We start from the raw sequence: 15,813 nt of genomic DNA, 5'->3' as shown, positions 1-15,813 counted from the left end.
GTGAAGTTTAACACAGGCACCCCCAGCTCCAGGCCTAGGGACTCTTCAAAGACTCCGTGTTGTCTTTTCTTTCATCCACTGCTTGAGCGCAGAGTGGGGGATCTGAGGAGGAGCTCTTTTTGAAGTCTGCATCTGTCCCAGAAATCAGGACTGGGAGACCCCGAGGTCCTTCACGACACAAAGGTCACATATTTTACCACTCTATACACCAAAGAAGAGAATTTGCTTCTTCCAATTTCCCCACAAAAGTGTTGCTGAGGCAGGCCTCTAGTGGTGAGGTGCCTTCTAGAGGTCAGAGTCTCCATTTGCAACTGCTCCAAGATCTGGCAGAAACACCTATTCCCTCAGAAGACAGGAACCCCAATACAGGACAGCAGCAAGCTCTCAACACCACCTGTGATGTCACCAAGACTGCCACACTAACTCCATCTCCTTGAGAGAAGGTAACTGGGACAGGGCAGGATGCATCTGGACTGTGATGAGTCAAGAGAAAACCTGGGGCCATGGTCGGAGCAACACAGTCACAGTCCTGCACAGGATTCCTTGGCTTCTGTAACAGCACGGGGACAGTGACAGGCTACACAAGGGTGGACCAGTTCCTAAGCACTCATTCTATGCTAAATATTTCAGGGGTTAGTTATTCCTCAGGACAGCTCACTTCCAGAGCTATTTTCATGTTCCAGATATGAAACAACCTCAGAGAAACCAAGTCCCTTTCCAAGTCACTAAGGGTCTGAACTCTTGACATCTACAAACCCTATGTCCTTTCAACTGTATCACCATTTCTCCCTGATACCTTCTGAAGCCACTGCAGCTGCAAACTGAACACACCCAATGACAATGGCAATTCCCTCGTGGGGAACCAAAGCCCTCAGGGGACGTGTCACTCATTCCATATATGGCCCCTGATGTTCAGTGTTCAGAGCACTCCTCCACACACAGTGCGTATGGATGAGCTTATTTCAAATATTTTCAACTGGAGCTCCAGAGCTGGCCGTCTCCTGCAGAGGCAGAAAATGAGTAACCATGGCTGAACACTTACCATATGCCAGGCAATGTGTTGGATGCTTCATATGCACTTTCTAATTTAAATTTTAAACAAGTCATCCAATTAGGTAGTATCATACCCATTTCATAGCTGCGGGAAACTGAGGAACAGAGAAGCTAAGAAACCTATACAAGGTTATAGAACTCGTAGACGGTGGGTCTAAAAAAAAAAAATTATCCAAGCTGGGTGTGGTGGTACATGCCTGTAACCCCAGTGACTCAGGAAGGTGAGGCAGTAGGACTGCAAGTTCAAGGCCAGCCTGGGCAACTTAGAGAGAACCTGTCTAAAAATAAATAAATAAAATAAAAAGGACTAGCAATATAGCTCAGTGGTAGAGCACCCTGGGTTCAATCCCTAGTACCCCTCCACACACATATATACACAAATCAATTAACCAGCAACACCTTTGACCAGTAGCAAATAGAGGCTCTGAGCAACCACTAAACACCTCTAAGTTTTTCAGAGCCTAAGGTCTGAAATCTTACCTGCTATGCTACACTACCTCCCCCACAAATATCAGTGCTACCATCTGCTGGATGCCCACTAAGTGCCAAGCACCTTACATTAATGATTTCATGGAACTCCAATCTTATTTCATTTGGTGATGCCCACATGCCCCAAACTCTGTCCTAGGTGGCAGAGGTTTTAGTCATTGCCTCTGATTCTCCTTGTTCAGAGGAGATATTCTTACTCCTAAGGAGGATTATTAATCATAAGGACTTCACAGTTTTTAAAAAGAGATTAAACTAGACAATGCACATCAGGTGCTCTGCATTGCACATGCTCAAATAACTGTACTGGGGCCAAGTCAGAATGGGGCAGACAAACTGTGTGATCTATTTAACCACCCAAGATTGTGTTCATTCAACAAATGTTGACTGAGCACCTGCTCTTCCAGAGGCTCCAAGGAGGATGAAAAAAAATGAGAGAGACAGACAGCTAAGGGGTACAGGGTTCCTTTGAGGGAATGGTAAACATATCCTTAAATTGATTGTGATGACTGCACAACTTTGTGAATATACTAAAAACCACCGAATTGTACACTTTAGAAGATTTTTGGTATATGAATTTATGGTATGTGGATTTATTTGTTTCTGAGATAAAGATCCAGAGTTGACATTTATTCCTGTGTTAAGAAACGTTCAGCATGGCCTTGGGGCTGCTTTCCTCCTTCCCCCGCTTTGGCAAGTCCAATTATGGGTCTTAGCCTCTACGTGACATATTTCAATGTGATTATATGTATTCAGATGACATCAGGCAGTGATTTCCCAAAGAGACTCTGGGGAAACATCTCCATTTGCTTTGCTAAGTATTGCAGTAATTGGTTTCCATTGGCTCATGAGTCTCCAAATAGAGGAAGGGGAAGAGTGAACATGTGCCTCTGAGGAGGGACTGAGACTCTGCTGACCAAATCTACGGAGCATCTACCGGATGCAACCAGCAGAGACACAGGAGCCAGAGGTGAAGCAGGGGGTCCACCTCTATCTCGCTGATGAGAGCTAGGACCATGTAATGAGTGCTTTCCTAACCCTATATCAATGCCCACTGACTTTCTTACCTTCAGAAACTGAGATAGATTCACATACCATACACCCCCTCTTTTGAAGAGTACAATTCAGTGGTTTTTAGTATATTCACAAAGTTGTGTAACCAGCACCACAATCAATTTAAGGACTTTTTTTTTTTTTTTAACCATTCCCTCAAAAAACCCTAAATCCCTTAGCTGTCTGTCACTCCTCATTTCCCCACCTCTCCCCCTCAGCTCTTGGCAACTACAATCTGCTTTCTGTCTCTATAGATCTGCTTCTTCTGGAATCTGGTATAAAAGGAATCATAGAACACGTGGCCTTTTGTGACTGACTGGCTTCTTTTAGTCCGATGTTTTCAAAGTACATTTTTTAAGATGAGAAATCTGAGGCCCAGAGCAGTTAAACCAGAGTTCACAAACATGAAAGCTCATAGGGGCCAGCCATGAGTGAGGCCAAGGGAGGCATGGCAGGTTCTAGAAAACTAGCCAACATGGGGCAGGGGCTGGTTCCCACTGATCTGCTGTGTAGGAGTATGGGTCCCACAGTCACAGCTCCCAATTGCTTAAGGGAAGCCAGGCTTCTAATTTCACTGTGAAATTTCTCAATTTAAAATAATGTCATCCAGGCCAAATCAAATAGTGTGTGGGCAGGACAGCCCTTGGCTGCCAGCCTCTGACCACTAGATTAAGAAATTTGCTCAGGGTTCCATTGCCGATAACTAGCAGAGCTGAGTGGAATTCTGACATAAACTCCAAAACTTGTCTTGAGTCACTGAGTAACAGTGTCTTCCCTGTTGATTTGGCAGACTCCAAAAAGCCAGGTCAAATGGGACAGTTCAAACTTTGATCCCAGAGCTTCAGGAATACTTCCCCCAACTTCTAGCAGGCATAAAGGCATCATTCAGAGTCTCTGATCCCCTAACTCTTCCTGGGGCTCCTCAAAGGGCACCAATCTCTGCAGACTCAAAGTTCAGACAAGATGGCATGTATTTAGGTGATATGGCTGGAGATGTACTTCAAAGCTTAGAAATACCAGAAACTTGACCACACAGGGTATCATCTCCAGCTAGGAGTGCAAGAGGAGGGGGCCCTGTGTCCACAGTGCCTGGTGTGGCACCCTCAGAAGAGCAAGTACCCATGCTAATCAGAGTGCCTGTTGGCCTTTCTCCCTCATGCCAGACTCTCCATGAGAGGACAACCCAGGGTCTTACCAACCTTTTCATAGGATTGATCAATGACTATGTCCCTTGAGAGTGAGAGGCCACAAAACCCAAAGCAGCCATTCTACAACCTTAACTGAAAATTGTGTGGCCTTGTGTACAACAGGCTCATAACCTTTGCCATTAGATACTGGTCACAACATCACACTACCAAAGGTGAGCCGGATATCCATCCCTTTGCATTTTTAGCCTCTGGGAGGCCTGTCATAATGATAAAACACAACTCCTTACTGGAACACCATAAGCAGTATTGGCTCTGTCATCTGAGCAGATAGGCTCTGGAGAATCTAGAGCGGCACTTAAAACTGCCATGAAGATGACCAAGTATGAAATTTCTTCTATGTCCTCCTTTTGGCTGGGAAAAACATTTATGGTAGTGGGGAAGCCTTTGAGACAAATGAACCTGGGTTTTCTATCCAGATACAGCTGTGAAACCTCAGGAAGGTGAAACCTGAAGGAGTCTCTATTTTCTCATCTGTTAAATGGGGCAAGACCTCCTAGCTCAAAGGACAGCCATGAGGAAGTGAGATGAGGGGTATCCAATGGCCATCAAAGGGAATCTTCTCTATCACCTGCCCCCCACAATGGGGCACACAGTGCTTCATACACATGGGGTCCTAGGTTTCACTGTCATCACTGTATGGACTGAATTGCCCCCTCAACTCCGAATTCATATGCTGAAGCTCTAACTCCCAATGTGACTGGATTTGGAGAGGGGGTTTATAAAGACATAAAGTGAGATTATAAAGGTGGGGCCTCTGATCTCAGATGATTAGTATCCTTATAAAATCATCAGCGCCAGCCCTCCTTCCCTGCCAAAAAGAAGTGGTCGTGTGAGCACATGTGAGATGGCAGCCACCTACTGGCCAAGAGAAGGGGCCTCAGAATGAACACTACCTCAATCTTGGATTTCCCAGCTTCCAGAACTGTGAGAAATAAACTGTTACTGTTGAAGCCACCCAGTCTGAGGGATTTTGTTGTGGCAGCCTAATACAAGCACATTTGTGCACTTTGGTGGGGCTTTCTGAGAGAAGTCAAAGCATGCTTAACACCTCTCAACTTTCCTTATTTCCCCTCACCTACTCTCCATTGAAGGGGACAATGTGAGATAGACTGTGACTGTACTAGGGAAGCCTGAGAACCCCACCTCCTTGTAAATCATAAACCAATCTCAATTTTTGCCTTTGGAATTTGTATCCTTTTCCCTGGGGCTTTCCTTTAAAAATCACACTTACTTTGACTGTTAGGCTCAGGCTGCCAAAGAAACTGTGGGCTTATTACTTGCTCTGGGAAAGCCAGGGGCAATACTGATGGGCAGCCTGGCCTTTAGCCTTCTATTAACTCTTGCTGTGAGGTGACAAGCACTGAGATAATGTGAAGGTTACAGAACAGATTTATCAGAAAGAATGACAGTAGAGTTTTACTAGTTTTCTGTTCACAACTATGATCAATTACCTCAAACTTAGTGGTTTAGAATACAAATTTACGAATCTTGATGAGCTAAAAATAGGTGTGGGTAGGGCTGCTTTACTTTCTACAGGCTTTGCAAGAAAACACACCTTCTTGCCAGCTTCTAAAAGCTGTCTGTATTCCCTGGCTGGTGGCCCCTTCCGTCTTCAAGCTAGTGATGGCTGGTTGAGTCTTTCACCCTCCTGTTTCCCTCTCCCATGCTGATGGAGGTTTAGGGTTACAGTGGGTCCACCTGTGTAATCCAGCATACTCTCCATATTTTAAGGTCATCTCTTTAGTAATCTTAATTCCTCCTGCCATCTTAAACCACATATTCATAGGTTTTGGGGATTAGGACATTTTTTGGGGGGCCATTATTGTGCCAACTAAAGAGAAATAAGAGCAGTACTGATGGAAAATGATTACATAATATATGCTATGAATGATTAAAACTATTACATAATAATTATAATGTGCCTAGTACTGCATTAAGCACTTTACAGCATTAGCTGATATAATCAAATATGAATACTATTATTCTCATTTTACAGAGGAGGACATTGAGGCAGAAGTGAATTGTTTGCTTAGGGTTATCCCCAGGGGTTGGGCTCCAGGCTGATCTTAACTACAATACCATGTAGCCTCTTAAGAAAACAAGTCTTAAGAGGGGCCACTTACCTAAGAACAAGACTAAGAACTTTCATTTCTGCAGCATGTGAGCTGACTTGTCTACACTACACAAGCAACTGCCAATATTCTGCCTTTTCTTTTACGGGGTGTTTGCAGAGGATCACTGTGACCAGGCCAAGTGAGGAATACATTCAAATATGTAATATTCTATATAAAGAACAGCCGATCTTTGAGGACAGTGCTTCTCAAACTTTCATATGTGCAATAATCACCTAGGGATCCTGTTTAAGTGTGGAGTCTGATTCTGTAAGTCTAGATGGAGTGAAGCTAGAGTTTTTTCCTAACAAGCTTCTGATGCTGTTGTCTGCAGGCCACACTCCTGAGTGCCAAGGTCCTTAGACTGCAGTGCTATTTCTCTACCAAAAATGTGTGGCTGGTCATTCATTTGAACACCAAATATCAAATGCCACTAGGCACATGCTAAGCACTGAGGATAAATAAAACAGGTCCTTGCTCTTAAAGAAGTTCGCAGTCCAGCTAGGCCTGTAGAGAATTTCTCTGAATTCCACAAATTGAGGGCAATGTCTAATACAAAATTAACCCCATTAAAGACAAACCCCTTAAAGAACCACTTGTGGAATGAGAGCACTTACACAGGTTGTGCTGGAAGCAGCAATAATGCTGAGATACCTCTGTTCAGGGACCCAACGGATGGCTTAAGCTAGGATAAAACCAGATACTCCTGAAAAGCTGAGTGGGTGATAGACAAAACCGGGTGCCAGTGTGCTACAATTTGAATCTTAAGTGTCTCAGGCCCACATACTAAGATTCAGTCTCCAGGTTAGCTTTATTGGAAGGTGGTGGAACCTTCAGGAAGTGTTCCAGTCATTGAAGTGTTCCTTTGAAGGGAACAGTGGGATTTAGCCCCTCCTTTTCCTCATCAAGCCCTGGCCATAAGGTAAATGATGCTGATCCATTAAATGCTCCCTGATGTCATGTGCTGCTTCACCACAGGTCCAAAAGTATGAGTGCCAAATGACCAAGGAATGAAGCCTCCAAAACTGTGAGATAAAAATAAATCTTCAGGCATTTAATTCTGTAATGCAAAGCTGGCTAACACACAGTACAATGTAAAAGTCAACAAAGCCCATGGACACAGAATCATGTCTATATATCATAATTGGGTCCATCTACTTAGTATGGCAATTCTGATTAAGACTTGGTAGCATTGAAAAGCCAGGAGATAAACAGAAAGCTGGAGAAAAGAAAGCAGTCAAGAAAGTGGTAGCTGATGAGAGAAGTAGCAAGAGTGAGCATAGTAGAGTTGAATGGGAGGGTCTTTTTTTTTTTTTTTTTTTTAAATCAGAATTCAAACCCTTTAGGCAATTAAGGCAGTGGTTCTCAAATGAGGCAAATTTGCACCTTCAGGGAATATTTGGCAATGGCTTAAGTCCATTTTGGTTGTTACAACTGATGGAGTGCTACTGGCATCTAGTGGGTAAAGGACAGAGATACTGCTAAAAATCCCACAAAGCACAGGACAGCCTACCACCAACAATTACTTGTCCCAAGATGTCACAGTGCCCAGGTCAAGATACACTGAGTTGAGGAATCTGTCTCAGGCCAAAGAATGTGTGTCAAACCACATATTAGATTGAGGTTGTCCAGTGTAGCACTGTGCAGTGATGAAAGAGCTTTCTAATCTGCACTGTTCAATACCATAGCCAATAGCTACATGTGGCTACTGCACACTTCAGATATGGGTAGTATGATTGAAAAAATAAATTTAAAATTTTTATTTAATCTTTAATAATTTAAATTTGAATAGCTACACATGATCAGTGGCTACCTACTGGACAGGAAGAAACTATAATCCATCTTTGCTAATTCTAAGACTGATGTTCTTCCAGTTTCACAGCCTGTTTCTTTTCACTGTTCTGAAATCAGCCACCCACCTGATTTTGTCATTAAAATTTGGCTTGGAAAAAAAATACAAAAGTAAAAACAAGAAGACATTTCTACTTAAACATTTCCCACCTTGAACATGGGCATACAAGCAAATTGTCAGGTCAGGATTCCACATACATGTAATAAAATTGCAGAAGCAAGAAAGAACAATTATCCCTACTTCCACCTGCAGAGAAAGGTGATATGACAGAAGATAAACAATCCTCTGAGATTTCCACCTGATTTCTTCACTGGGGCACTTAGCAGTCCCCTTCACTTCTTAGAAGCTAGGTAAGAAACCAGGCTGGTCAACATCTGCCTTTTCTCCCATCAGATCAGAGGCCACTCAGATGGGCTGGTTTTGATGGAGACCACACTGAGTGAGGACTCACCAAGTGCCAGGCAGTGTGCTAGGCACTACATATTATGTCATATCCTTCTCACTACATACATAATATGTAGTGCTTTCTCACAGTGTGCTAGGCACTACATATTATGTCATATCCTTCTCACATATGCCCTTTGGGCACCAAGAGGTTAAAGAACTTGGCCCAACTCACAGCCGTTCAGGATCAAAGTTGGGATTTCCAGACATGACTTCAGATCTCCAGCTCTTTAGCACTGCGCTCTGAGCCTGAGACCTGGGAAAGCAACGCTGGCTGAGAAGGCGCGGGAAGTTGCCCCGGGGCTGCATAGCCAGGGCGGGGTCCCAATAGCTCTTACTTTTCAATCTCCAGCGCAGCCACCTTCCGCTTTTCGTACAGCTTGTCATTGAGGGCACGCACGATGTTGGGCGTGAGCGGCGCGAAATCTTTCTCGGGATTCATAGTGGAAGCTTGGGGTGAGCTCCGGAGCCTCGAGACTCCTTAGCCCGTGGCTGCCGGCACAGCACCAGGGACAGGGGAGTCTGCGGCTCCGCGCTGCCCCCGGCACCGGCTCATGGACCACAACCACTCTGGGCCCGTCTGCCTCGCTCAGCCGCCGCGCGCTGCCCACTTTCCCACACCCGACCCGGGCCGCCTAACTGCTCACGCGACTAGCTCCCGCCAGGCACCGGCAGCGTTCACTGGGCAGCGGCCATGTTACTCGGATCACATGACTCCGCTGCAACATCCGCCTTCCGCCGCGAGGACCCGCCCCTCTCCGGCCACGCCCCCACGCGCGGGTCGCAGGTGGATTGGCCACGCCCCTCAGGCTCCACCCTCTACCCGCCCACGCCTCCCGCGGGACCCTGTGTGGTTTGAGAGGCGCTTTCCCACCGTAGATCGCACAGGTCTGACTACCCGCACGTAGTGGGCTTGGCACGTAGTGGGTTTCTGCAGACCTTAGTGAGACCGAACGAGTCTGACTTAGGATAATTCATGTTGAATTCAGTAGTTTGTTCAGTACTTACCAGTCAATTTCTCAGACACCAGCTTTTCCCACCATCGTCTTTTTGCCCATATCCTGTCCACTTGTGTTACTTAATTTTTCTCTCAAATCAATTCGTCTTAAAGAAAACCTTGAATTCTCCATTTGAGACTTCCCTGTGCCCCAAAATCTTGGGTTCGAATAGTTCCCCACCCCAAGACATTAAAATAATTTCCTAATTAAAAAGGGTACCTACCTAGGGCTGGGAATGTAGCTCAGAGGCAGAGTGCTTGCCTAGCATGTGTGGAGCCCTAGGTTTGATTCCCAACTTTAAATCTCAGGTGTCGTCAGCGGCTGTCTTCCCACAATCTGGGAGTCAAGACTGTATTTCACATGCTTTGGGAACCAGGAGGGCTGGGTTACAGACAGCAGCGGCTGAGTGCAGCTGTGTAGATGGATCCCCTGGAGAGCAGGTCCATTTACACTAAATGGTGGAAATGAAATTGCATCGATGTGATGAAGTTAAAAAACAAATAGAAAAAAAAAAAAAAAACAACCTCCCCCAAACACCCTACTATTTGTGGCCACGATGTGATTAAAGATGCAGTAATAGGGGAAATGCATCAAAATTTCTTAATGTAGCCTTCCAGAGGGGACAAAAACTTGTTCACCACAGAGCAACAGCTGGCCAACAGCTGAATTGATTTGAGAGAAAATACTAAGTAATACAAGTGGACACCATGGATCACCATGGAGCTCAATGTGTATTAAATATGAATAGTTTTAGATGCATGTTGGTACTCTTTAATCAGTGAAAAGCACATACAATGAAGCTTTATGACAATCTTGAAAATGGAGCTTTACCTTCCACTCATAGATCAGAAACACAATGAGTGAGGGGCCATGATAGGCAGAATTCAAATTCCCTGAAATAATCAAATTCCCTGAATAATCCCCCCCTTAAGTGCAAACAAGTCTTGGCAAATACAATGAATATCACTCACATAATTATGTTCTTTAGCAGAGCGGGTTTTGCAGATGTAATTGAGGTCTCTAGTCAGTTGGTATTGTTAAAGGGGTTGATAATCTTGGGTGGGCCTGACCTAATTAGGTGAGTCCTTATAGGGGTTGAAATCGATGTAGGAGACAAGTTCCCCTGCCAACCTCAAAGAGTGAACATTCATGCTGTGAACTGCCTATGATGGTAAGGACAATGGTCTCTAGTTGCAGAGAGCAGTCCTCTTTCATCAGTTGCCAAGAAAATGGGAATTAATTAACTTACTTTCCTTCCTTCCTTCTTCCCTTTCTCCCCCACCCCCATTTCTTTCTTCTGGGAAAATGGGAACTTCTTTCATGTAAAAGCAAGGAAATGAATTTGCCAACATCTAAAGGAGCTTAGAAACCAGAACTTTCCCTGGCTGAGCCTTTAGATGAGGGTCCAGCTGTCCCTAGATTATAGTTTTGTGGGTTCCTGAACTGAGAACCTGTTTTAGTCCATTTAGACTCCTAAGTCATGGAATCTCTGTGTGTTTTTTAAAAACATTATTTATTTTTATGTGGTGTTGAGGCTCGAACCCAGCGCCTTGAACATGCTAGGTATTCACTCAGCTCTACTGCTGAGCCCCAGCCCCAGCCCCAAATCTGTGTTGTTTTAAGCTGCTAAGTTGATGGTAATTTATTATATGGCCATAAAAAATGAACATGGGGGCTAATACGAAACTCAGTAAGTCATGGATGGGGAAATTATATCTAGAAAAACCTGTGAAAATGTGTTTTCTCTTACTGTTGGGGTTTTCACAGGTGTCAAAACTTTTCCAACACAATCTGATGAATGAGTAGGTGCATCGACAATATGAAAACTGCCCCCCTATATAGATTCATCTCCACAGTTAATGTATTGCTTGGTAGTCTCCTCCTCTTACCTTGATATCCAGCAGTACTGCTGGGGACATCTAATGTCTTGCAAAGTTTGTGTCCTTAGGACTTGATGATGTTGATGCAAAACAATGAAAAAAATTTAAATCAGTGGTGATGATTTGGGTTTGTTCTTCAACATGGGCTCATTCCCATTGGACCCATACCTCATACAATATTTCATCTGTTTCTTTGCATTTAGGTTTGGCTTTTTATTAAAGGTGAACTGAATTTCCCAAGGGTCATACTGTGATATGAGTCTTAATAACTGAAGTGGTATGGATTTTTTCCTTTATTTTTTTTAACCAGAAGGAACTCTTCTGAAATTACATTCTGGGTCAGGTTGCTAAGAAACCAGTTTCTTATTCAAAGCCTAAACCAATGCTTTGTCCTACCTAGGTCAGAAGTTCCTAGAAAGAAGTGATTTCTTTTCTCTGATATCTTAGAGGTGCCAACTAATTAAGGTTATGTATGCATACTACACTGACAGTGGTATTGAGTATAAAGCCCAAGACCCATCCTCATTTTCTATACATGTCTTTCCCTTCTCTGAGGCTTTTGGCTAGCCCTCCTGTGCTCAGTCTCTTCTGGATTTGTGGATACTGACATGCCTGGCCATGTGCTGACCATCATCTCACAGCCATGACACATCTGCATCTGTGAGGGGCCTGGTCATTATTATGGACTCTGTAACAGTTCTCTAACAACTATTAATAACAGCTATTACCAAGTTATGTAAAAGTTATTACATAACTTGTAATAAAATGGTAGTGGTGTCATCCAGTGGTACCCTAATCAAAGCAGTTTTTCCAACAGCACTGTAATTTTAGCAAGAGTTTCAGGGCAGCATAGTTGAAAGTCTAAGAAATGTTCTCTAATTTCTTGAGATCTCACAGCCATTGCCAATGTCATAATATTATCACCTCTGACTTTAGGCATGTATCTTCAAAAGAAGTGGCTAGACAGCATGCCACACTTACCAGGGGCTCTGTGGAGCAGTGCCAGGGGGTCTCCTTTACAAGGTATTCTGTGCACAGTGCACCCTGACCCTGCCTGCCTTCATCTTTTGATTGTCTCCCAGTTAGAGGCCTCCTGGTCTGCTTTGCTGAATATATACTTTGTCAGATGTAACTTTTACATGCTGTATCAGATTGCTTATTTTCCCCAAGCTCTACTCAGGTCACTGTTGAGCTATTTTGTCAATATAAAACTGTTTTTATTTTATTTTATTTTTTTTGAGGCAAAGGAAGTATGAGAAATGCACTGATTCTCCAGTCAGCCAGGAAGGGGTTCTTGTTGATGTGGGATCAGAGTAGGGCTCTAGATTCCAGGGAGAGAGGACTTCTTCCTCTCTCTGAGAAAGATTTGGACTCCATGGTTTGGGGAGAACTGACGCAGGTTTGGGAAGTATGTAGGGAAGTATGTATCATGTACTCAGCTGAGGGCTGTGAGGAGGGAGCTTTGCCCCTAGCCCACTGGAAGGAAGACTGCCATTTTAAAAAAAATTGGATGTACTGGAGATTGAAACCAGAAAGCTTTATCACTGAGCCAGTGACATCGGAAGTAGCTAGTTTCTGTAGCAGCCAGTGATTGGGGTCGTGGTCGAGAGCCCTCTGGCCTCAAAGGAGCATGTCAAAAAAGCCAGAGGAGGTCACCAGGCTTTGCCTCCTCAGTGTTGACTGCAGTGTTCACACAACTGCCTCCATCTTTTCTTCAGTTTCAGCAACTGTTAGTGTATTGCATTTGAAGTTGTTGAAAGGTGCCCCTTTTGAAGAATGCGGTGCTAGGCCAATTATCCCTCAGTACCTCTGGTGAATGGGTACTGGTGGGAGGGCTGTTCTGGGGAGGGCTGCTTTCACAAACTAGCCCATAAGCAGAGTTGGTAAGGCCACTCTCTAGGGGTCTAGTGAAAAGAGAGGGCTGTGGATTGGGCAAAGTGACCTTACATTAGGGCTCTCAGCTACAAGACCCCCTCCAAATTCAGATTTTTAGCTCAGTAGACCTGGGGTGGGGCCTGAGGTCTTGTCTTCCTGAAAGTCTCCAGGTGATACTATGCAGCACATCTATGGGCCATTCTAAGTGGTGAGGAGGCTCAGGGCTTTGGCGCTGTGATGATCAGTTTGCTTCTCCAAGAAGCAGGAATAGCATCATCAGGAACTGGTTAGGATGCAAATTCTCTAGCCCTATCCAATCAGACCCTCTGAGAGCGAGGCCCAGATGCTGGAGAAACTGGAGAACTACTGTTTTTTTTTTTTTTTTTTTTTTTTTACAAACTCGGTATTTGCTGGTCATGAAGCTTCTTTCACTATAGCAAAGACAGATTATTTGTTAGTGTAGTCTTTGCTTACTTAACCACTGGGAAAATCTGTCATTTAGGTCTTTGTCTTCAGACCTATTAGTGGTGTATTTAGAGGTTATAACAATAAATTATTTATTAAGTATATAGGTCTAAGTTTATAAGCACTCTAGAAAATGCTTAATAGGTACTAGCTGTACATATTATGTGCTGGGCTTAGGCTTGTGGGGAGGTGAAATAAAAGTATTAGAGTGTCCACTCACTAAATACCATCTCCAACAGGCAGAGGGGGCTTATTATAAGACAGATTGCTGGACTGCACCCTTTCAGTTTATAATTCAAGTCAGCCTGGGGTGGGGACTGAGAATTTGGATCTTTAATAAATTTCCAGGTGCTGCTGGTGGTGGTCCAGCGACATTTTAGAGACCCACTTCTTTTGAGCATTCATACCCAAGTGGCCATCTGCTTTCACACCTCCACCCTCTCTTGCAGGTGGGCTTCAGGGAATGAGAAGGGGGAGGAGGTGGAGGCAGAGGGCCCCTTAGTCAAAGGTGTGTGTCTGGAGTAATAAGAATGGTCCAGGGCCAGTCTCTAACCATCTTTATTTCGACACATGGCACACTGGAAGGTAGGTGGTCCCAGGAAAACATATGCAAGGCCCTGGGGAAGAGGTGGCTGTAGAGCCAGGTCTCTGGGTTGAGGCAGGTATCCTGGGGCTTGGTGGAAGTGGAGCTTCCAGAGTATTGCTGGAGAAAGACACTGGCCTAGATAGTTACCCTTTATGTGCACACAAAATAAGTTCAGTTTCAACAGTCTAACTGGGTGTGGTCCTTCCCCCGGATGGGATTCCTGACTCAGTTGTAGCACAAATGGTTGGGGGCATGTTTTCTCTATAGCCCTGGCACTCAACTCTGCAGTACAAGTTACATAAGAGATGCCCATGGGTCTCCCCAGACCAGTTAAATTGGAATTTGGGGAGCATTGGATTCTGGGTGAGAATTAAGCGACTTGATGTGCAGATGGGTGAAGAATCACTGCCCTCGAGCTAGCTGCTGTGTCCGGGGCTGGGGAAGGGTGTGGGGAGCTGGGTCTCTGTTAGCCATCCTCCAGGACCTGACCTCCAGCAAGAACTTTCTGCAGGCCACAGATGTGGCATTTGGAGGAATCTAAGAGAAAAAGTGAATGAGAGCATTCCTGGGTTGCCTGCATGATGTCTGCTCATCACTTTGAACAGAGTTGTTTCTTTGACTTTTATGTGAAAGCAGAATAAAATATCACATCAGAATAGAGTCAAATCTATGGACCTTTACATTTTAAGGAGGAACTGCAGTGTCCTGGTGCCAGACGTTTTGAAATGCTATGTAGAGAAGGTCATGAGTGTGACACAGTGTCTTCTTGTTAAAAGGGAGATCATTACACAGTGTTTAAGCTGTGAGACATGCCAAGAAACAAAATTCAGGGAATTGCAAGGATTTACTTATTTCAAGTATATGGCTATTGAGTTTAATATGGAATATATATTTCATGTCTATATTTGGAAAACATAAGATACAGAAATAACTGCCCCTATAATTAAATAAAGAGAACAATCTCTTCAGAGTTCCTATTTTCTTCTCTTTTTTTGTATTATGCTAAAACAATGTGTGACTCTTCAGGCTGAGAAGATAGCTTTTGGTTGATGCAGGGAATCCTGGCTGTCACTAAGGGGTGATCCCCTTCAGATAATAGACCCATTTAATTCCAGTTTCATTGCCTTCGCTGGGAGGGCAGGTCACAGTGAGCTTGGTGGTGATGGGGATTTTGCTGCCTGATGGGTTTCCTTCAAAGAAAACTGTGATGTTGTTGATCTTCTTGGGCCGCACAGAATCCAGAGCCCTGACGAGGAAGGCTGGGCTGTCCAGGGAGTAGGAGAAGAACACCGTGTGGAAGAAGACATTCTTGAAGGGGATGATTATGCTGTAGCCAGCTCGGATCAGGAAGGGGCCTTGGGGCTTGGGGTATAGGGCCTTTCCAAAGAGGGGGATGGTATATTCCCCGCCCATAAGTGATGTCAGCATCAGGGTGCACTTGGTCTCACCCAGGTGGCTGGGCTCAAAGAAGACTTCCACGTTGACATCAGTGCCCCCCTGGGCTCCTGGAGGTGCGGTGATAACTCTCTCTGTGTGGAAGTCTGAACAGTCTGTCTGAAAGGGGAACAAACACACTCATCTCACAGAGAATCCTACAGAGCATCCCAGGACTCAAGTCCACCCCACCCTTCCACTCACAAACAGTGCTTGTGTGACGATGGGCAGGCTCTAAAACAGTGTCCTCAGAATCTATAGAGCAGAGATCTTTGCAGGGTAGGTATACCCATTATTAGTCCTATTTTGCTACCAAAAGATGGAGGTAAAGAGACTTTAGTGACATGCTCTAACACATACACTAGATC

At 44.5% G+C, this 15,813-nt stretch overlaps 2 protein-coding genes across 2 annotated transcripts in view; both read right to left on the bottom strand.

The window, feature by feature from the left end:
• Vac14 (VAC14 component of PIKFYVE complex) overlaps positions 1–8,909 on the bottom strand; it is a 103,410-nt gene extending 94,501 nt beyond the window's left edge. Inside the window, exon 1 of the mRNA XM_076838192.2 lies at positions 8,546–8,909. Within this exon, the coding sequence (XP_076694307.2) occupies positions 8,546–8,649 (104 nt within the window). The 5' untranslated portion in view covers positions 8,650–8,909. The remainder of the gene's footprint in view (positions 1–8,545) is intronic.
• A 6,173-nt stretch (positions 8,910–15,082) lies between these two features.
• Hydin (HYDIN axonemal central pair apparatus protein) overlaps positions 15,083–15,813 on the bottom strand; it is a 316,785-nt gene continuing 316,054 nt past the window's right edge. The window contains exon 85 of the mRNA XM_076838342.2: positions 15,083–15,565. Coding sequence (XP_076694457.2) covers positions 15,083–15,565 — 483 coding nt within the window. The remainder of the gene's footprint in view (positions 15,566–15,813) is intronic.

This window comes from Callospermophilus lateralis, chromosome 18, assembly GCF_048772815.1.
Source record: "Callospermophilus lateralis isolate mCalLat2 chromosome 18, mCalLat2.hap1, whole genome shotgun sequence".
NCBI lineage: Eukaryota > Metazoa > Chordata > Mammalia > Rodentia > Sciuridae > Callospermophilus > Callospermophilus lateralis.
Note: the sequence above shows the minus strand (reverse complement) of the source record. Positions and strands in the feature narration are given on the sequence as shown.